Below are 22,451 nucleotides of genomic sequence, written 5' to 3' on the forward strand. Positions count from 1 at the left end.
TTCAGCATGACAATAGTTGTGCTGCCCCCAATGACTGTCAAAGATACGGGACTGATGAGTTAAATGCATCAATTTAACGTATTATATTGTTTAAATTGTCATCAATACTTACACGCGGGACTTTTGAAACGACTACCCCTTGTTTATACCAACACAGTGTCTGTATATCGTCTCTGGAATGGTGCTTTCCTTTTTATTCTACATTGTAATTAGTTATTACATGTATAAATAAGTGAAAGCAGCAGAAAACTCACGAAATGAACACTCTCATCGCGACTGAATGGCATTTTATTCGTAGTACGTACAAAGCACGTCTGTACCCCGACTGCTTACCAAATATACACAACACTGATGTTACTACAATGACTGAAACATTAGGCTACAGCACTATACCAACTCTGCAGAGGTTAGATCGGAAGGTTGTGACCTTCTTGAAACGTAGAAACCTTCTTCTGACCAATTTTCTAGCATAGCAGAGGTCGGGGCAAGTCAGAAGAACGTCACAATCGTCCCTCCAACCTCTATTTGAAGATGCACGCTACCAACAGTTACCACTGTATCGACAATTTGGAACAAAATCGGCATAATTACTACGATGATATTTCGTCTGTTGAATAAACGGTATCGCAAACATTCACACTATGCGTGAATTCGTTTACATAAAAGTCAAACGTGTTCTCTAATATTTACAGATGGTGCCTCCCGATTTACAAATATTCATTGACCAGTCAGACATCATGTCCATAGCAGACGTAGCGTGTTCAAGGCTTTATATTTCTCAGCAATTTTGCATCCGCCTCCCGCTGTCTTTGAAGTTACTTAGGCGTTTGGCGTCATTGGTAAACAAGCTTTAGCGCTTTGCTTGGTGCTGCATATGATGGCTGTACACGGATCCACGCGTTGTGTCCATGTGTCTTTAAACTGTGGTGCCTTGCAGGGAATCTCACAGGTCTCTGTTGTCGTACTTCGATGCGACTTCCCACCTTGCATCGAGAGAGATTTTCGAAGCAAGAACCGACGCAAGGCACTATACCATAGGGCTTCTTGTGCTCACGAATTACACGGTACATAGTATCGGATCCCAACAACCACTGCGCGCATGCAATGCCAATATTACATCCTTCCCACTCCGTTACCCGGTGTTCCTGATGACAGTTTGGTGACTTTCGGACTGACTGGGTCAGTAGCACTTGCTCTGTGACGATAGACAGCTTCTTTCTTATGTTCAGTGGAGTTGCATCCAAGGAAGCGCACTCATGTCAACCATATCAGTTTGTAGGAAACGCTACAGCCTGGACTGCACGTCTTCAGGTAAATGCTACCCGTGCATGGTGATATGTTCATACGTCTGTGCTCTTCGAGTCAGAAGGCAGAGACATGCGGTTGTGTCATAATATAGTCAGTCTCTCGGGGTATCTGTTCACGATGGCGGTCTGGTATGACATAGGGTAACCTTCCTCATCGGCCGGGTTGTGTGCAGGATTCCGGGCCTTGTACTCCGCGATGAACGGGTAGCCTCCTTCCAAGTGATTTGTGGAGTTCCGCATCTTGTAGCCTCCCAGAGAGGTGCTGGAGGGGCTGCGTGGCGCGTACGGGCCGTCGTTAACGTTAGAGAGGCTCCTGCACGGGTACCCCACGTGGTCGTACGTGGATCCCCGGGGCGTGGGCGGGGCGGACAGACACGGGGACGGGTACATGGCACGTCTGGACACCGCGCGGCTTCGCGCCTTCTCGTCATCGCTCATGTACAGTCTGATGAAGAGGTAGATGGAGAGGACTCCGGACAGTTCCGTCAGCCCGAATGACATGGCGGCCATGAAGAAGGACCAGCTGTACTGGTAGTGGAAGGAGGAGTCGGCGAAGTTCTTCTTGTCCCGGTGCATCACCTCGTCATTGATGGCGGAGATGTACACTATCAGGCCCACCACGGTGAACAGACCTGCAGGAAGGGAAATATAACATCTACTAGAAAGGTAGCATTTGCAGGCAAATACCCAACGTTTTTGTATTGTTTACCTTCATATATAAACAAGTAACTGCTCTGTTTATTCTTAGACACATTCATATATGTATATGGTTACCGGCCCCTCCAACTCTGTCCTGCCACTTGCTACATACTGTAATTGAACACCACAACTATGCTTCGAGAGTTGCAAATTCCAATATCGACCGTATTCAAATGTAGCCACCATCTACGCAAGCAATCTTAAATTCCTTTAGTAGGTTCTAAATTCCTCACCGTAATTGACATGTGTAAGACGCAAACTCAGTTTTTCTTAGATAAACCCAAAGACAACGTTGGGCTTTGTTCTTTATTCCCCTCTGTTCAAAGTAGATTAGAAATTTAGATCTCTTTAAAGTCTAGGCCATAATTGATAGCCTCGCACACGTAAGAGAAACAGAGGTATTAGTTTCTACAAGCAGCCGAAGGTCGACATCCATCTCTTTCATAATTGATAGGCCGGTCGAAGCAAGTCTTCGTTCGGGGAATAATTTCAGCCTCCGATACAGACCCATGCGTCAGCGGAGCTGTAAATATTTCTTAATGAGACCTTTTCATAAACCATGAAAACTGCCATTTTATTCACCACAGATCCCGGAACTACAGATTATTTGTATACCATTCCACCAGACGGAGGTCGCGTTGCGACGTCGTAGTGGCATAAATTGCTTCATACTAGTAATTAGAATATCATGGCTTATGCAAAATGTAAAAATGTGACTGAAAGATAACGAGACGCACAAAGCGTACAAATATTATTCTTCTATCTGTCAAATCAGCTGAACGCTCTATCAAATCTGAAGTCGCAGCGAGTTCGCCGTCCTGGTGAACTAGGTGTAGAGCTGGCTTCTTTACGATATTTCTCATTCTGATATTATACAGGAAGTCTGACGTCTGATTGTTGGTTCTTTTGTATTCAGGGAAACTTCTAGAAATGCTGTACTGTCTAGCTCTTCTGTGCAGGCCTGATGCAACCCAGTATATTTCTTATGTGTATCGAGTTTTGAAGCTATCAAAAATCTCATTAACTATACGTTTTTAAGTATGGGTCGTTACAAATGTCAGAGTCACAGGAGGGAGATTATGAATTCAATTAGTTGCGTTATCATCGCCTAAGACAAAGCGGCAGGCTTGGCTCCGTTCTTGAACTTGAACGCCCGCTCAGTGGACTCTGCGCGCCTCAGTAATTCAAGCTCACAACAATAAATCAATTGAGCTTACTCTGTACGCAAGTTACTAAAAATCTTTTCTCATCATCCACCGCTTTTTGCCATTTCCCTGGCAGAAAATCAATAGCACATAAAGCTATTGCATTACGGAGGAGGATTAACCATGACAGAGGTCCAATAAGTTTTAAACAACCATTCATCACGACGCGTTCCGCGATGCACAACTTCGGGGAAACGGGAAACGGAGCGACGAATCGTGGATGACAAATTAAAGGCTTAATGTCCTCCAGTTTTTTTTTAAGTATCTCATATTGTAATTAGGTATGTTCGGGACTGGGAAGTTGGGAACTGTGTTCGGGGAGAAGTCATTGTTACCTGGAGTAGATTGTTAGGAGGAAAGGTCTATGAGCTTGAATATCCTTGTACATTACGGTCGGGAAAAGTGAGCGACGAATCGTGGATATCAAATTAAAGGCTTACTGTCCTCCAGATTTCTTTTTAAGTATTGTGATTTACATTACATATTGTGATTAGGTATGTTCGGGACTGGGAAGTTACCCGGGATAGGTTGTATTATGTTGAATATCTATGTACAATATGATCGGGAAATTGACGCGACGAATCGTGGACGACATACTGTGATTAGGTGAGTTCGGGAGAAGTCATTGTTACCAGGAGTAGGTTGTTACGAGGAAAGGTCTCTTAGCTTGAATATTCTTGTACAATATGATCGGGAAAAAGAGCGACGAATCCTGGATGACAAATTAAAGGTTTACTGTCCTCCAGTTTTCTTTCTTAAGTATTTCATATTGTGATTGGTGTGTTCGGGAGAAGTCATTATTACCCATGGTAGGCTGTTAAGAGGAAAAATCTATTAGCTTGAATATTCTTGTACAGCATGATCGGGAAAAGGAAGCGACGAATTATGGATGACAAATTAAAGGCTTCCTGTAATCTCTAAGCAGATCCTACTGTAGCATAAGATAGTATCAAAAATTGCTTGTTGAATGAAGCCGGCATAAGGAGTGTGTTTGGCTCCCAGTGGCTGATATACTTCCTTTGGCCAGCGGTACTCCTTAAAGGCCCCCTCTCACTTGACGTGCGGCACGCTTGCGGCATTGCTGCGTTCGTTCACTGCGGCACTGTGGTGTTAATTTCACCGATTTTGTCTTGCACTCACACTGACGTGCGGCACTGTTGCGTTTCTAGACTAAATGAACATGTTATTGACAATTGCAGCGTTGTCAATTTATTAAAAATCACTGTAAAATGATGAGAATGCCCAAAAATGAGATTTATAATGAAAAAGATTTCCCTTATGATAATGAATTATATGATACATATATAAATAACCTTGAAAGACTTTTACTGTAAAGGAAATGACCCAAATGAACGGACACGAACTATATACCAGATTTCACTCGATGTGTACGTTTTGCACCATGTAACGTTATGTGTAATTATGTATGTTTATATGTTTATTCACCAATTTTGCAAATTTCTAAAATGAAAATGTTTGATATTTCATACTTTTTTTGTATGACGCTGAGTATTTTCATTGTCGGCGGATGGCTTGCCAGCCTATTGATATCTAAGTCTATCATATTTGTAAAAAGTGAGAAAAATATGGCCCATGGGTCTGAATGACAGCAATTTTTTATTTTATCGGTGGCAGGCTACCAGCAATGATTAGCTTGTAACGTTATAACGCAAACGCAAACTCGTTATCATCCAACATAAATAATTTCTTTTTGAACGTTGTACGATAACCTTTATCTCTACATCCGTAGATTAATCGATAAACCAGTTACTTATTTTTTGTTTTCAAGTATAAAATACTGACCTCCTTTCCATTAAATAAATCAAAAGATGTATTTTTAAGTTAACTCTGAATACGGATACAAGGTACGTTCTCTGGAATTCGCAGTGTTTTAACTGGATCGAAAACCGCTGTAAAATTATTAGAAATGCATCTTAAATAGTTTTTCGGTGATAAAATGATGTTTACTTTTGATTCTTGGTGTAAAATAGGCAAAATATATCCTTGATACTGTTTGGGGCATGGTGGCGGCACTGTTGCGGCACCGTTGCGGCACTGTTGCGGCACTGTTGCGGCATCTTGCCACTTGCGTTATTTTTAAACTTTTTAAAAAACGTCGCGCTTGCTTGCGGCACTTCTAGGTTTGCTTGCGGCACCTCTAGGTTTGCTTGCGGCACCTCTAGGTTCCGTGGCGGTACATCTGCGTTTTCGAACGCAGCAATGCCGCAAGCGTGCTGTTGTGTATTTTGTGGTCTTCTATGTCACACTTTTACGTATTGCGCAATATCTGAATTATAACAAATCTGAGAAAATAACAAAACAGTACCGAAGTGAACGAACGCAGCAATGCCGCAAGCGTGCCGCACGTCAAGTGAGAGGGGGCCTTAAGCCAGCTTTGATACTATCTTATGCCACTGGTAAATCTATCTGAAGATTAGGCTTACTGTCCTGCACTCTTCTTGGCAAGTGGACATATTGGAAAATACCCATTCAACACATGTACTTCATTACTATCTATGTGGGCATTTCATGATTCAAGACGTACTACCAGTATTTTAGGGAAGGCTCGTAGCAGTACTAGTGTTGCCTTCTGATGGTTAGCTTGTTAGTGTCACCATAGGTAGATTTCCTCATAACATAATAATAATAATAATGAATGATCTTTATTTGCATGTTCCTGACCATGTGGGCTAAATGCAGCAAATCCCATAATGGGATACTAATTATAAAGACTAAGTACTATAACATGTAGTATTACAATTGAATAAACAATACATCTGCAACTAAGCTATCACTATATCTAACGTTTACATGACTCTTCCCTTTTCTTAAAACATGTGTATACGAACTCACAGAGTTTGTGTTGTACAAAGTTGTCTGTGGTTGTCATTATATGTACAAACAGGTTGTCGTTGGTTAACTCTTTACGTCGTGTATCTACTACATTCAGAGCACTGATAAAAGAGTTGCGCATATCATTGTATAAAGGACACTCTAATATAAAATGGACTTCATTCTCTATACGGTTGGAGTTACAATAATAATAGCCTTTATTGCACATTCATGCCCTATCGGGCTAAGTACAGGCATATAGATACAAAGGGTAGTAATGCAGTAAACATGGTTTCTAAGATTAACATACTACCACATACTAAAAAAAACTCAGGAACATCTCAAGAGTATGAAAGAGAGTAGAATTGAGGAATGTATCAACTCTTGTACTGATCATTTTATGAAATTATCAAAATCCGGATGAAAATGATTTTACCTGAACGGTCTATATGATATTCTTCTTCCTATGTTGTTGGGAAAAAAATGAAAATGACCTCTCGTATTTTCAAAAGGCCGAAAGGAAATTAGATTTGGGTAACCCGTGTCATCGTGTGGCTGAGGGCCATATGGGACATTTATGGGCCGGTTAGGGTTTTATGTCAGTAATTGGGTTCGTGCCACGACGTGACATACTTTTTACTGGAGCCCTTGGCGTAAAGCGTGCTTTAGGAAAGTGACCGCGTGAGTGGATTTAGGTGATGTATCTCACAGCAATTGGGGCACCGTCGCGGCACTGCGGTACTTTTGTGTTATCTTCGCCGATTTTTATTTAGATATTGCGTAAAGTATGACTTAAAAGACAACAAAATACACAAAATGTAATCAAATTTGTTCTTCATCTCTAAAATTCGTTGAGTAACCTTTCTAACCCCGCAGTGCCGCACCGGTGCCCCAAGTGCAGTGAGATACCACCTTTGCACAGCAGGGTTCTACTGGTAAAAAGGTTTTGCTTCTCAAGATAATCGTGAAAGGGGCCGTTGTCTCTAAGATAATATCCTAAGAAATATGACATATCCACCTTTAACTAAACTTTTGGGAGTCTTAAAGTGCTTGTCATATGCCACACCATTACCTCTTTATAGAGTATACTGCTACTCGGCGCAACAGGGACGATTGCAGAAGAAATTCCCCGCACAATTATCCAGTCTTAGATGTGTGATAGGAGAGGCTGGGATGTGTAAAGAATACACAAGGCCCCTATTCCAATAGACGGCAACCTCACTACGACCGAACGATTGAACAGAGCCACATATATCAAAACCATGTAGAATTTTACAGACAAAAAAGAATATCATACGCTTTGTGTGTTTTGTTGTCTTTTCAGTCACACGTTTACATTATGCATGATATTCTGATTATCACATGATACGCATATCCAGGCTGTGATGGGTAAAGAATACACAAGGCCCCCATTGCACTAGACGGCAACCTCACTACGACCGAACGATTGGAAACGAGTGACCCGGGGTACCCATATATCAAAACCGTATAGAATTTTATAGATAAAAAGAATATTTTACGCTTTGTGTTGTTTGTTGTCAGTGTCATACATACTTAATTTATATTTTGTTTGATATTATGGTTATCAAATGTTACGCATATTCAGGTTGCAGCGAGATCGCCATTCGGCTGAATGGAGGCCATACGGCACTATGGGACACAACAGCACTGCAGTACGCGTAAACTCTGCTTTCTAATGGGTCAGTATTTCACCATGAAACCACGTATATGACCCATTCTGAAGACCATACAGAAGATTAGAGTAGTTTTAACAAGCAGGCTGGGTAGTCTAAATGAAGCTATTTCACGTAGTCAAGTGTAAAAAGTAAATAACGATATGAAAGTAGCGCTAACGTGCGATGTACAACTGGCGTTACCAGCATCAAGGGACCCATTGTGCTTTTGTAGCTCCTAAAAGACTTATTGCTTTTTAGTCATTATCGTAAATAGATGCCTCTGCACTGCGACGTGTCCCCGAGCAACTTTTGAAGGTACATTTCAGAAGTTGTTCGTGCGTCTGTAATCGTGCTGGGGAATACGGCATACATCCAGGGGGAGATCCTCGGCATTTACAGTTTCTAACTAGTTTCGCGGTTAACGTCCCAAGCTATTACTGTGAATTACGCAGACCACCGAGCACTTTAAGTATCTCTTAATGTTACGACTCGTGTTAAGTAGAAATCCTCGTCACTTGGGGTAGGCTGTCTATTAGGAAAAGGTCTACTAACTTGTATGGATCCTTTGAATAGGGAAAGAAGGGATGAGTAAAGGGCATGCCTCGTAGGAACCAAGGGAAGGTATGCTCTTTTGAATTTAGAAAGTTTTGATGGGTACAATCCTCAAATTCAAACAATCTACACGTAATCTTTTCTCTCGTCAAGGAGGAAGTTGCTCCAATGTGCAGAAGATGAATAGACGCTCCGTTTCGCCAGGCAAACACGTCGTTAAGGTTTTTTATCTGGATAAATTGGCATTTTGACCTTCCATTGTTTTCTCATTAATTGCTTAAGAAATGATGGGCTCGTAACGAATATTAATAGATGGGCATGAAAGAATTATAGATTAAAAAATGATTTATGCTCATCTGTCAATATTTGTTTCAATTCCATTCTTTCTTAATTCATTGTTAAAAAAATAATGGAAGGTCAAAATGCTGATTTAGCCAGGTAGGTCAACGGAAGGTCAAAATGCTGATTTAGCCAGGTAGTTCAACGCAATGTCAAAATGCTGATTTAGCCAGGTAGCAAACCTTATGAAGAGCTTCTCAGGGCCAGGCTGGCAAACTTGTACTGATTTATAAGTATGATCGGAAGGAACAAAACACACTCAGAAGGAACGATGGCATTTAGATGCTTCACGAAGCGATTGATTGCACGCCAGTTTTTTGTAAACACATTGTGTACTATTATTCTATGCATCCCACCTGATTGTAATGTATTTATTAATCAGGTTATCTATATTCCCCGTCACTTAATGTGAAATTTTCCAGCAACGTAAACTTCAATAGAATTATGTTTTACTAATAACTTAACAGCAGATTGGAATGGAAGCCTCGATTAAGTCTTCCCAACAGGCTTCCTCGTGTCATTCACCGTGAAATCGTAATTTCTCAATAAATTATGAATGGATTACTTTAAAGCAGGGTTAGACCTACTTGCTCCCCAAACAGATTAGAGCGATGACCAGGGATTAGTTGTTATTGACTAGATCTATTTTCAGCATGACTTGTCTTAATAGTATCTAATGATGTTACTATCTGTATCTCTCTATCTCTTTTTTTCTCTCTCTATATATATACATATCTATCTATCTATATCTATCTAAATCTTATATATATGTATATATATATATATATATATATAGAGAGAGAGAGAGAGAGAGAGAGATCAATATCTGTATCTATATCTTTCTATTCTATCTATCTATCTATCTATCTATCTATCTATCTATACATCTCTCTATCTCTCTCTCTCTCTCTGTATACATATATTCATCTCTCTATATATATGGAGAGAGAGAGAGAGAGATTTAAAGATTTTTGTACGACGTATACACGACTGTCGCACGATTGTCCTCAAATCTCGGTCCTTACCGGAAAGTATGAAGAGGATTCCGGAGGCGAAGGCGTTGAGCTTCCTCCTGGGGTTGACATGGCCGATGGTGGACACCACGCAGCCGAGAAACGTCATCACCAGACTCACTACCGGAAACGGCATGGCGGAGGAAATCACTCCTACAGGAACAGGAAGTGACGACATCAAATGATTGAACCAAGCATTCGAACACAAAATACATGTACAGCAAATCCAAACGTGTATGGAAATCTAATCTTCAAGCAGATCCTACGGTTCCATAGGATAGTAAGATAATAACAAAGCTGGCAAAGGAGTATAGCCGGCCAAAGGGAGTCAGGCGTAGCACGCACACTCCTAGGCCTGCTTCAGGGCAATGACCCCTAATTGACGGCTGCGCAGAAGGTCCCCGGTGAGTCCCCACAGGATTGATTTTTAAAAGTATCAGAAGATGTGTTTTTCTTTGGAAATGTTGGCATCTTGGAGCTGTATTCTACAGGTAAGGGTTGTAGGTTTTTTATTATGTCGAAAAAAACAGACTTTTAAGCCTGTTTTGGGTGCCTGGAACACTAGAAAGAAGTTTGTTATGTAGCTGTCATTGTAGTGCCAGATGGGGTCAAAGGTCACCGAGTTGCGTTTGGATGCAAATCACCGGTCAGAAAGTTCCGAAAAGTTGAGAATGGACATTTTAGAAGCCGGGCTACCCTCTCAATGTTAGTTTTTCGAGAACGAAACGTCAGGTAGGTGACTTTTGACAGCTTCTATTTGCCATTAAATGCATTATAAGGATAGGGAAGACATGATTGGTGGTCACTGCTCTTCACTCTTCTTTGCCAGCGTTTAATTCTTTTGCTATCGTAGGATCTGCTTGGAAATTAATTAAAATCTACAAACAGGTGATAGTCAGCTATCTCCATACTGAAAATGATGACGAGACAAGCGTCAAATGAGACCGGATTCTGTCAAATCCTTCTAAGTCATGGTTTAGATACCCGTGATAATGACTTTTGTTACAAGTGTATGATTTTTTTATTGAAACTCTTTGCAGCCCGAAGAGGCTGAATGGCACATGAGGGACGTGCTGAAACAACGTCCGCTTTATCAAACTCAAAGGCTTGCAACAGATGACTTATCAAATGATCTACCAAATGACACATTTAAAGCTATCTGATTTCCCGATCACATTGCCAAACGGCACGCTCTACCGCGAATGTCTCCCCAGCCCAGACGCTCCTCTAACCCGTGTGATCCTGACCCGTGACAGACAGGAGCTGACGGATATGGGCGGTGATATATCAGCATCTATTTTCTCATATACTGCCCATGTACTTCAATCTTTCCTGTAACGATTCGCGGGCTTAACCGTTGATTGCTTGTACTCCATGACACGAATCTATGGTTATTATTGATCGAATCTACAACTATATCACTGCGAGTCTGTGACGGGTTTCTGCTTGGTCAATACGCGTGCCGTTGCAGAGGAATTGCTTTTGACCCACATCGTTTTTTCTCTCAAGCTTTTTAGTGGTTATTCAGTCAAAATCATGCCTAACTTTCAATCTAGTTTGTTATTTTCACTTTTTGACCAAATAGATTATCATAATGTCAAATGGCCGAGTGGCTGGGCTATCGAGGGGTCATGTGTTGATCCTGGCTAGAAGTTGTGTCCCTGAGAAAGTCCCTTGACATGACTTTTCTCATTCAACGATAGCCTGGGTACCATTCGAGTTCTACCGGGGCTTCTTATATTCGCTACCCTAAGCTATAGGACAGCGAGTATAAGAAGCCCCGGTAGAAATCGGTTGGTACCCAGGCTAACTCAACGATGGTGTAAAATAGATACTTCATTTGGTGGAGTGAAAGGTGGGTGAAGGTAATGGATAGGCTCCACCTTTCACTACTATGATATGGACACAGTGGATAAAAACCCACAACTCCTACGTACGGTCCCCAGGAAGCTGTGGAACTAACTTTTACGGAATATTTGTAACCGTTAGAATGTCAGATGTGTGGTCCCTATAGTATCCTCGTCGGTTTTACGTTATGGTAGTCGTTGTGAAAGATTCATGTCACAATTTCCCCCAACAAAATCAAGGAAGCTTAGCAAAAGTTAGGCAGAATCTCTAGTTTCACCCCTCTGTAGTTCTCTGACGACGACGTCAATGGCACCACAGGGAACGAATCTGTATGGATCACATTCAAATCAGATGAACAAGAACTATCAGGAGCTTGGAACATGTCCAGAACCAAGCAGGTTGAACTCCTTGCCAGAACCTAGGCTGTGTGGGCGCCACTCAAAGAATTGTCACTCAAGTAAGATCCCGCATAATCCAATTAAGATGGCATCATTTCGCGGCAGTAGGCCATGGAATTATAGTGGGAGGACCCAGACATCTTTGGTCGACTGATTTTAAAATGAAAAGTTCTCTGAGCATATCTACTGGCGTATCATTTGAAACCACAGGGGATAATATTGTTTTATTTCTAATATGAACGTCTCGCAAGTCATTTTGAAACTTGCCTTGGATCCCAGTGGAACCGATTCCATGGATTGTGATCTCATCAAAAGTGGGGATGACTCTGCATGTCCGTGGTTGGAATAAGGCCTGTGATAAGCTAATAAAATCACATCTTCCCACGCGAAGGAGCCACAAATGTATCAAGGTATTGGTGTGCACTGTGCATAAATGCATGTATTTTTCTCTGATATATACTTTGTTGTGATGCCATAAAATTGCGGATCAATGTCTTTCGAAAGTTCCGTTCTAGTTCCGTCATTACGATGAACGATATGATGTATAGGTCCTGCGGGCGAAATTTATAGATAGTCGGCCTCCAAATTGACAGGCTATCACAATATGACGGGATTGATACTGATCCTGCCGTTTGTAATGTCTCCGGTATGTGGCAGGATGAAGGGCATCATCTCTGGGCAGTCAGTCAAAACGTCGTCTGGAAACAGGCCGGCTGGATGTTCGGCGCCAACCGGTCGGACCAGAGCGCTGGGATTCTCCGCATCCAGACTTCTCGCGGACTTTCTGACTTTTCCTGTATCATTATATGAAGATTTGATTTGATTTGATTTGTCCGTACAGCTGAATTCCTGCCAAAGGCGACGTCACGCAATAATCCAGGATTCCGGGAAGAAGCGCAGGGATTAATTAAGACACTATCTAGATTAAAGTTTGACGTCACAGGGACTGGAAGGTTGGACCTGTCTCTACAGAACAGGAAGACCCGCTCAGAAACGTTTGGTTTGGATGGGTAAAGGGTTATCACACTGGACTGCACCAACGTACTTTCCTTACTTGCTCCAATGTCAACAGACGTGCGACGACTTTGCATATGAAGCATAGATGATCAGGTTATTGGAAATCGCAGCGTTGCAACCAATTTCAGGCGCCAAATTTCCAAATTTGCGCCACTTCGCGAATATCTGGCACAGTCGCTGGCGCAATCCAGTGAAATACCCGCTGGAAGGCAACTAAGAAAAAGAACAGTCACGAAAAGTTTGAACTTTGTTGAAATTGTTGAAGTGTGAACTGAGCCTAACTACGTAATTACCTTTGCTAACTGAAACATTCCGATATGATCAAATACAAGAACATGTTACCTTAGGAGTCAGCCGGCCATACAGTTAGATGTGTCCATCAGCAAGCAAGCTGACGACTGGGTATTACCATTATCAGTGAATGTAGGCAATATGCCAAGCTTGGAATGAAGCAACGCCGTGTCACGATCAGTCAGTCTGACCCCGCACAATGTCTGAGATCTGCATGTAATGAAAGACTGCCATACTTACTCATGATGGAGGGCGTGGTGTACTTGCTGGGTCCGTAGTTTTTACCCAGAGGTGCTCCAAACGTCGAGATCTTCACGCACATGCCGCTTCCGTTAGCTGTCAGGGGGAAGGAAACCAAGTTTTAATCATTTGACCGACTGTTTGACCAACTAACCAACCAACAAACAAACAAACAAACCAAAAAAACATCCATCCATCCATCCATCCATCCATCCATCCATCCATCCATCCATCCATCCATCCATCCATCCATCCATATCACCCTCTGTATTGTTGTATTACAAATATTCCTTCTAAATTTATATACATGTATGATACCGTGCCTCTTGATGGAAGCTAGGTAGTCAACCATATGGCGACCCATACATCAGTTCTGTCATACCTGTCTCCTAGTAGCTGTAAAAGGTAGTAAATGCAGCTGTAGGAAGCCAAAATAATGAGAAAATGCAGCAAATTTTGGCACATTGCTAGACACGTTGGATATATTCCATAACTTTTACCAATTTTGAACATTTTAAGGTAACTAATTATACCATACGGTTTAAGAAAAGATTTTGTTAGACAGCCTTTTCTGTACATCCTATAAGCAGAGTTTTACTTGCCACATCTTAACATGTTTTTACAACCTGTATCTCTGCTCGTTGAATTCCCACTGAGTTTCCGTACTTAGCAACAGCGCTGAGGTTTACTAATGGCAAGAACTGGAAGCTAGCGGCCGTATTCTCCATGTGTAGTCTAATTAGGGTGGTTTCAGGAGGAATTTCAGAGCGCACTACGGCAGTGTTAATGGCTTTACTGGTGAAAATAGATGCACCCAGCTACCTCTGTAAATTAGTGGGGCATGCCTCGTGTGGAATGAAAGCTCATTGGGAGTCGTTGAGATAATATTTACGCATCACCAATACTCCTGAGTTAACCATGCTCAGCTGGGAACGCCAGAGGCGCACTCTTATAGGATAGGAATGAATATTAACATTTTCTCTCGTAATTACGTAAATGGACTGCAATTGCGAAAGGTGTTCTAAGTAGCGGTTTTGAGTTGAACTGTTGGCTGAACTCTTATAAGCACGCAGATTAGTCAACATAGATGTCAATCGAAACAGGGGATTTACGGCAACATTGAACGGCACATTGAAAATGATAGTGTGTTGTAATTTCTGTGTCCATCACGCTTGAACATTCTAGCTTGCAAATTACGAAAACGCAAAAGAATTGCCAAATCACCATGATACAGATATAAATCGCACTCATAGCGGCCCTTCCACTGGTCAAGGCCCCTATTGGTACTTGTACCTTCTAAATCGCTCTCTCGGTTTAGAACTGAACGGCCACAAACTCTCTGGGGAGGGGTCCTATTAGTCGTTAAAAAACTTCAAGAACGGAGTCATATTATGATGCTTCTAACACACAATTCGTGGCGGACCTTTCTTCGGTAGTTTTAGGTCAATCGCCCCCTGATGGCTGTCTCTAAAAGCCTTCAGAAAGCAGAGTCAACTTTCTCTCTTAAGGGCACAGCATAACACACGACTTAGTGGCGTCACGTAGCGTAACGGTGGGAGGTTTGACGCAAAGGCCAGAGGTCCTGGGTATGAGTCCCCTGGTATGTCGACCTTGGGAACTTTATACGAATTTCCTCACCTTACTCAGGTGGAATTGAGCACCTAGCTTTAGTTATGGACGTCCTCGGATAGGACGTTAAATGGAGGTCCCTGTTTGAGGAGAGGCACATCTCAAGCACGTACAGGAAACCATCACACTTATCGAAAAAAGAAGGGGTCCTTCCCGGTGTGACTGGATCAAATTAATCCTCGCAATACCTGCTGTTGAGTACTAAACCTGGTGTGTTACAACATACGGCGGTTTACCGGGTATATGATACAGACAAACAAATGCAAACTAAACTTACCACAGGCCCTGTCATCGCATATAACGGTGTTTTCATCATTTCAGTACCTAGGCCGAGGAGGATAATACGACTATACAAGTACTGTTTTTTTTAGTGCCAACTAGACGGTGATGGCGCTGCGATTTTCCTGTCACCTCAATCAGGTTTATGTAACCCTTCACTTCATTATTAGAATATCGTAAAAAAAATAAAGTATAACTAAAAAGACAACAAAACTAGAGTTCGGCGACCTCATACCTCCATGAAAATTTAGAGCTTTCATAAATTTCAAGAAATTGACTAACACATGAACATAATTTATGCATGGTGTTGTTCATCATTGACTAACGTACACATGTCACAATTATAAAATTCCCATTATTGATCATACAGCGGTTTTGCAATTTTTACATAAATTATGCAAATAAGTTCCTCATTACCATATTTGGTATCTGCTTATATTCTACCTATCATAATTAACATGTGTTACATTTATTGAAGTCCAGTTATTGAAAAAAATGGAATCATACAATTTCCTCATTAATTATGCAAATTAAGCTCTCATTTGCATAACATGTATATCATTATGAACATCTTTGCCTAAGGTACCCGCATGCCTAATATGATGCCAATCCGTCAATCCTTTCTGCAGTTATCCTCATTGGAATGTCTTGACAAAAACGCCCCTGCAGTTCCCAAATTAAATGTTAGGGGGCTGAAACTTGCCCCACTTTGTCATGACACTAAAAGCTATCTACCACCCAAATGTCAAGACCATATCACGTCAGGGACAAGAGATACATAGAAAAAACTGCTATGATAGAATATTCTCATTAATTATGCAAATGTAATGTAATTTTGCATAATTAGTATTTCATTTTGTACAACATTGTCTGAGGTACCTACATACCAAAAATCATGAAAATCCGCTGTTCCTTTCTTGAGTTATCGTCTTCAGAAGTTTTTGACAAAAATGCCCCTGCTCTCCCAAAACTAGACGCTAGGGGGCCCAAACTTATGTCACTTATTTCTGAGCGCAAGAGCTATGTAATACATGAAAATTGGGACCATAGCTTGTTCAGAACACGAGATAGCAAAACCAGAAGTTGCGCTGCAGTACCAAGGGAAGCCGCTAGGGGGCCCAAAATCTAATCACTTCCAGCTTTCATCACACCCTACCAACACACCAAGTATGAAACCAATCCATCCAGCTGTTCTTGAGTTATCTTGTTGACAGACAGACAGACAGACAGACACACAAACGCAGGGTAAACTAGAGTTCGGCGACCTCATACCTCTATGAATATTTAGAGCTTTTGTAAATTCTATGCAATTAACTAACATTAACATAATTATTGCATGGTGTTGTTCATCAGGGTAACGTACACATGCCACAATAATAAAATTCCAATCATTGATCAGAGGTTTTGCAATTCTTACATAACTTATGCAAATAAGTTCCCCATTACCATGTTTAATATCTGATTATATTCCACCTATCATAATTAGCATATGTTACATTTATTGAAGTCCAGTTGTTGAAAACAATGAAATTATACAATTTCCTCATTAATTATGCAAATTAAGTACTCATTTGCATAACATGTATATCATTATAAACGTCTTTGCCTAAGCTACCTGCATGCCTAAAATGATGTCGATTCGTCAATCCTTTCTGCAGTTATCCTCTTTGGAATGTCTTGACAAAAACGCCCCTGCAGTTCCGAAATTAAATGTTAGGGGGCTGAAACTTGCCCCACTTTAGCATGACACTGCATGCTATCTACCACACAAATGTCAAGACCATATCATGTCTGGGACAAGAGATACATTGAAAAAACTGCTATGCTATATTATTCTCATTAATCATGCAAATTTACTCTAATTTTGCATAATTAGTACTTAATTCTGTACAACATTGTCTAAGGTACCTACATACCAAAAATCATGAAAATCCGTTGTTCCCTTCTTGAGTTATCCACTTCAGAAGTTTTTGACAAAAATGCCCCTGCTATCCCAAACCTAGTCGCTAGGGGGCCCAAACTTATGTCACTTATTTCTGAGCACAAGAGCTATCTAACACCCCAAAATCGTGACCATACCTTGTTCAAAACACGAGATAGCAAAACCGGAAGTTGCACTGCAATACCAAGGGAAGCCGCTAGGGGGCCCAAAATCTAATCACTTTCAGCTTTTGTCACACCCTACCAACACACCAAGTATGAAACCAATCCACCTAGCCGTTCTTGAGTTATTTTGTTGACAGACAGACAGACAGACAGACACACACACACACACAAACGCAGGGTAAAATATAACCTCCATGACATTTCATGGAGGTAAATATAACCTCCATGACATTTCATGGAGGTAACAAAGCGTAAAAGGATTCGTTATCATCTATAAAATCCGTTGAGCGCTCTGTGAAATCGTTCGGGTGCAGTGATGTACCACAGTCGATGGGGTATAAGTAAAACTGCTTTATTGCTTCATGTGCCAGATGTGATATCGTGTTGATCCACTAAACGTAGATACACAGAAAAGTTAGCCAAACTGGTGTTCCATACGGCTCGGTATAAAAGGCTCGGGTTATTATACCCGGTACGATGGCACACACACTGACACTGCCGGCCGAATCTGCTTACTCTGAGTTCCATCTTCGCACAGACATCAAAGGGGAGCACTTTTCTGTGTCTTGTGTCGTCTGTATACACATCCATCATACATGGAACCTGCAACGGTGCGTGTCCTAGTGCATGTCTGTTCAGCAGGGATCTAACAGAGCTAGAATAACTCCGGGTAGAAGGATCCTCGCAAGCTCATATTTTATCATCTTCTTGTCAGCGGTTTCTGCCAAGTTTTCAAGATCCCGCTCTGACCTTTGACACCTTGTGACCTGACCTGAGGGTAGAACCTGCGCTGGTCCATTCATCTTGTCGCCATCATCCACAACAAATGAACACTGCATTGCCGCTCTCTCGTTGACGAAAAAGTTTGTTAACGGGATTTTTTAAAATGTTAAATGCGAACCAATTTCTTCTGACATTGTACAATATTCTAGCCTGTAACAGACTCCACAGGTCGCTGGAAAAATCGTAGAAATTGCCCAAATAAGACAGGTACACGCCAGAGGAGGTAGATGGCCGAGTCCTTAGGTCGCAAGCTGTACTCCTCTGCCATTTAATTCCTCTGATGTGTTTTCTGTCTTATTTGGCAAATTTCTACTATTTTTCCATCGACCTGTGGAGCCTGGTAAAGACTAGAATATTCAGCGACACTCAACTCTTTGCTAGTGTAATTTGCTTACAATGCTAGCGCTGCTCCGATCCTTTTGTAGTTGGATACCATCTCTGAAGCCGTAGCCTATTCCGGAATATGACTGGCCACCCACGATTACAGTAACTTTGTGATTCATGGCTTCAAAACTTTCATTTTACGATAAGACCTCTGGTAAAGTGAAATGGCTGCAGGGGCGTATGAATCAGGTTAGGCCATGAAAGACATACATGTAGGTGACTGTAGATGATGCAGAGTCGTGAGAAGAGAGATCAAATGTTTACAGGTATCGGGGGACAATGGATGTGCGTCAGCTGTGGATGATAAATGCTCAATACGTCAGACGCAATCAGATTTGAAGCGCGGGCAGATTCTTCTGTAGCCAGGGGATGAGGCACGGGGTTTGACATTGGCACAGGTGATTTAGGTGGTCCTTAGAGAGTTTCCCAACACTACAATGTCGTCATTCATGCTCTCCGGTGTTGTTTGTTACTTGACAACTTCATCCAAGGGATCGTTCAAGAAATAGACCGACTTTAATGACACAATTTGAATCTAGAAAAGGGCTTTGCGTATCTCTGGGATGATACCTTTGCTGTCGTATAAAACGATTTTCACACAAATGACATCGAAAACCGCCCGGAGTCCTGCGCAGTATCAAATAGACAGTGGCAGACTGGGCCCATGATAACCACGGCCAAATAGCCTAGTGACCATACCATTGGGAGCTTCTCGGTACCTCGACGGTACTGGGCGTTTTGCCGTCTACACAGGTCTTAAACACACGCCGGAGACTTTGCTCGAGGTTGGGTTTTGGTACTTCCCTCTCACACAAATTAGAAAGACAGACTGATTATATAGGCTGAGGGAAAAATAGAAGGCCTTTACGTATGCCCCTTCTTCCCGACTACAAGAGCTATCCAAAACCAACCAAAAATCGTGCAATAGCTTTTCCAGACTACGAGGTAGCAAAACCGGACGTTCCACTGCTGTATCAAAGAAAGTCGCTAGATTGCACATAATATGATTTAGTCGTTTCTTCCTTTAGTCAACCCCCAATAAACATGGCGAATGAAGCCGGGCCCCGGTTTGGAAATGTAATGTTAGCCTTACCAGGCCAAAAAACGCCAACGCGAGGAATAAATCTCCGACCTGTGTCTGGTGTTGGATTACTCCATCAGAACGGGTGGCGGACAATATCGATCTGCCAGTGGTTTTCGTAGACGTGAAAAATATATCCTCTTCCCAAATGGCCTGAATTATGGAGATACCTCCTGCTGAAGAATAACATGTCAAACCGAGGACCAGCTCTGGTCAGTCAGTGGGTGCCGAGGGTGTCTGTTAAATGGTACATCCGTGAATGTCAACGGTGACTAGTTTATATTCATTGCAAAGTGATTTAGACGCCCTCATGTACATGTCATGAGTTAGAGCCACATTGAAAGTCATAGCAGTCTATTTTTGTAACCAAAAAAACTTAACATGTGAGGTTGGGTATGCTGAAGATCAGGAAAAGGAGGAAGAACAGACAAAATATCGGCATCATATGGCATTTCTAAAGAGAGGGTACTAGTATATTGTGGTGCCGTGTGGCTCGGAACCGAGAGGTCCCGGTTCTATACTCGCCGTGCCCCCCCCCCCCGACGTTGGCACCTTGTTTGTTTTTAGCTGCTCTCACATCAAATTTGTATTCTGTAGAGAATATCGTCCATTCGATTTCTTGCTGTGGCCTTGAGTAATGAAACGTCAAAGTTTCCATTAGAAAATAATCTTTTCCAGCAATATTCTTTTCAACATCCAACAGACAGGGTGTAGCTACACCACTGTCGTCAATTCAGCAACCAGGACAACACCAACAAATAACAACTTTTCCTTATAACGTCACATTTCAGAGAGTTATGTGTATATGATAGACTAGTTGTGATAAAGCTGAGTGATCAATTGCAACGTCGGACAGATCGCTCATGGTCTTCCAGTGAATGCTCAATGGTCTCTCAATGATCGCTTTTAATTAGAGGCCACCAGTCAGGTGGTTTCCGCAGAAACAATTTTGGTAGTGCTTTGTCGAGCCCTCGACAGTTTGACAAATCTTTGTTGTTCACTTAGCTGTCTCTGTGGGAAGGGAGGCGTAGGGAATGAGAATTAAACTTCTCCACTTTTACAGTGGAATCCCTACAAAGGCCAGGCAATTTAACTTTACTAATAAAGAATGCCTTGAGGAAAGTTTTGACCAGTTAACAAGTGGATACGAGTTGCCTTTACTTCTCTAATATCATATACCATTTGCATTCATTGCTATTTTCTGCATGGCAAGTTCGTTAAAATGCTCTTAGCACCGGCGTCCGGAGCACTTAGTGTTTTACAGACCAGCCATTGTGGGTCGCGTGGTTTGTGTGTGTAGTTCCGTACGCTGGTCATTTGGCACATTTCTAAAGAAAAGTGATTTGACGCGGCTTAGAGCAAACGGGAGTCAATTACTTTGGGCTGCTCTCGCGCGTTTTATATTCCCTCTAGCGTCTCCTGCCATTCGAACTTTCACAATAACATTCAGGGCGAAATCCGCTCAGGAGGAATCCCCCAGAAATGTGGTATCGATTTTTGGTGAAGAGTCAGAACCCTCCTGTCCGCCTGGATGCAGCAAGTATGTTTGACGCCATTTTCACCTCCACTTTTGCTGAATGAGAAGATGATCTGGGGTGGATGTTTACACCCCCATTACCCTGGGCCGGCGACCTCGCTACGATGGTGCTGCGACCAAGATTTACGGAGCGCTCAACGAATCTTATAGATAAAAATGTCTTTTCTTCGGACAGTTACCAAGGAATGATAAACGAAGAAACTTTCAGCGAAACTTGCCTCTCTGTCTCCCAATTGTAATGTATATGATGTAGTGAACAGTTAGGTCCCCATTTCACCAGACGGCGAGCTCGTTGCAATCTAAATTGAATTTGTGCAACCCTTGAAGCTACTATCTGAATATCATAAAACATGCAAATACATTTCACTGAAAAGGAAAGAAAACACACAAAATGTCAAGAACTTGTTTTTATCGATGGAATTCGTGGAGAGCTATGTCAACTTTCAAAAGGTCCCAGCCAGGTTGCCTCCCAAGTGGAATGGGGTTATAACTCTGTGGCTTGTATTGCGTCCTTGGGTACAGTTGCCACAGCTAGCTGTACTACGCAGTCTATTCACTCAGCGTTACCAACTAAGGCGTCATTTGTATCAATTCGAGATCTCTCTATTACCCCTAGCAGGGGTTACTCCCCCAGTCCACCCCCCGGAAACATCTGCCATTTATTCGAAACGCTGCAATATCTCTCACAATAACTACCTTCAGTTCTAATTACCGCGCATCGTACTCCGACAAGCTAAGTTAAAAGCATGTCTCGAAATCCAGGAAAAGAGAAGCGTCCCGTTTTGAAGGATTAGGTAGACAGGGAAAGATTGGATAGTCGATATTTGCGCGCGATGGGAACGATTTGACTTCCAGAGTAACGTTTCGGCTCGCTGCCTGGTCTCATAAATGCTAATGAGACATGCATACTGTTGGGAAACCACGGGGGGATTTAGTGGAACGGACTTTCAAGTGCCACAAACAAAGAAGGCAATCTTGGGTTAGGGTACGTACAGATCAATATATTGACCGAGCACTTTTGTACCGCACTGAGAGTTGACCGCTCAAAGAAGGACAGGGGAGAGTTTTGATGTCAATGTACTTAGTACGGACGGATAGTCGGGCAGAAAAATGAGGAATCGGCAAAAAGTACAAGAATATTCCATATAGTTAGAAATTAATGCACGTTGCATCTGTTTATGCGTGTGTGTATGTATGTATGTGTGTGTGTGTGTGTGTGTGTGTATACTTGCGTG

At 42.0% G+C, this 22,451-nt stretch overlaps 1 protein-coding gene across 1 annotated transcript in view; it reads right to left on the bottom strand.

Moving 5' to 3' along the window:
• Nucleotides 1-274: 274 nt before the first annotated feature.
• The window catches only part of LOC118429658 (voltage-dependent calcium channel gamma-5 subunit-like), a 63,250-nt gene continuing 41,073 nt past the window's right edge, over nt 275-22,451 (bottom strand). The window contains exons 2-4 of the mRNA XM_035840240.1: nt 13,418-13,513; nt 9,636-9,776; nt 275-1,939 (exon numbers count right to left, since the gene is read on the bottom strand). Coding sequence (XP_035696133.1) covers nt 1,389-1,939; nt 9,636-9,776; nt 13,418-13,513 — 788 coding nt within the window. The 3' untranslated portion in view covers nt 275-1,388. The remainder of the gene's footprint in view (nt 1,940-9,635; nt 9,777-13,417; nt 13,514-22,451) is intronic.

This window comes from Branchiostoma floridae, chromosome 13 (genome assembly GCF_000003815.2).
Source record: "Branchiostoma floridae strain S238N-H82 chromosome 13, Bfl_VNyyK, whole genome shotgun sequence".
NCBI lineage: Eukaryota > Metazoa > Chordata > Leptocardii > Amphioxiformes > Branchiostomatidae > Branchiostoma > Branchiostoma floridae.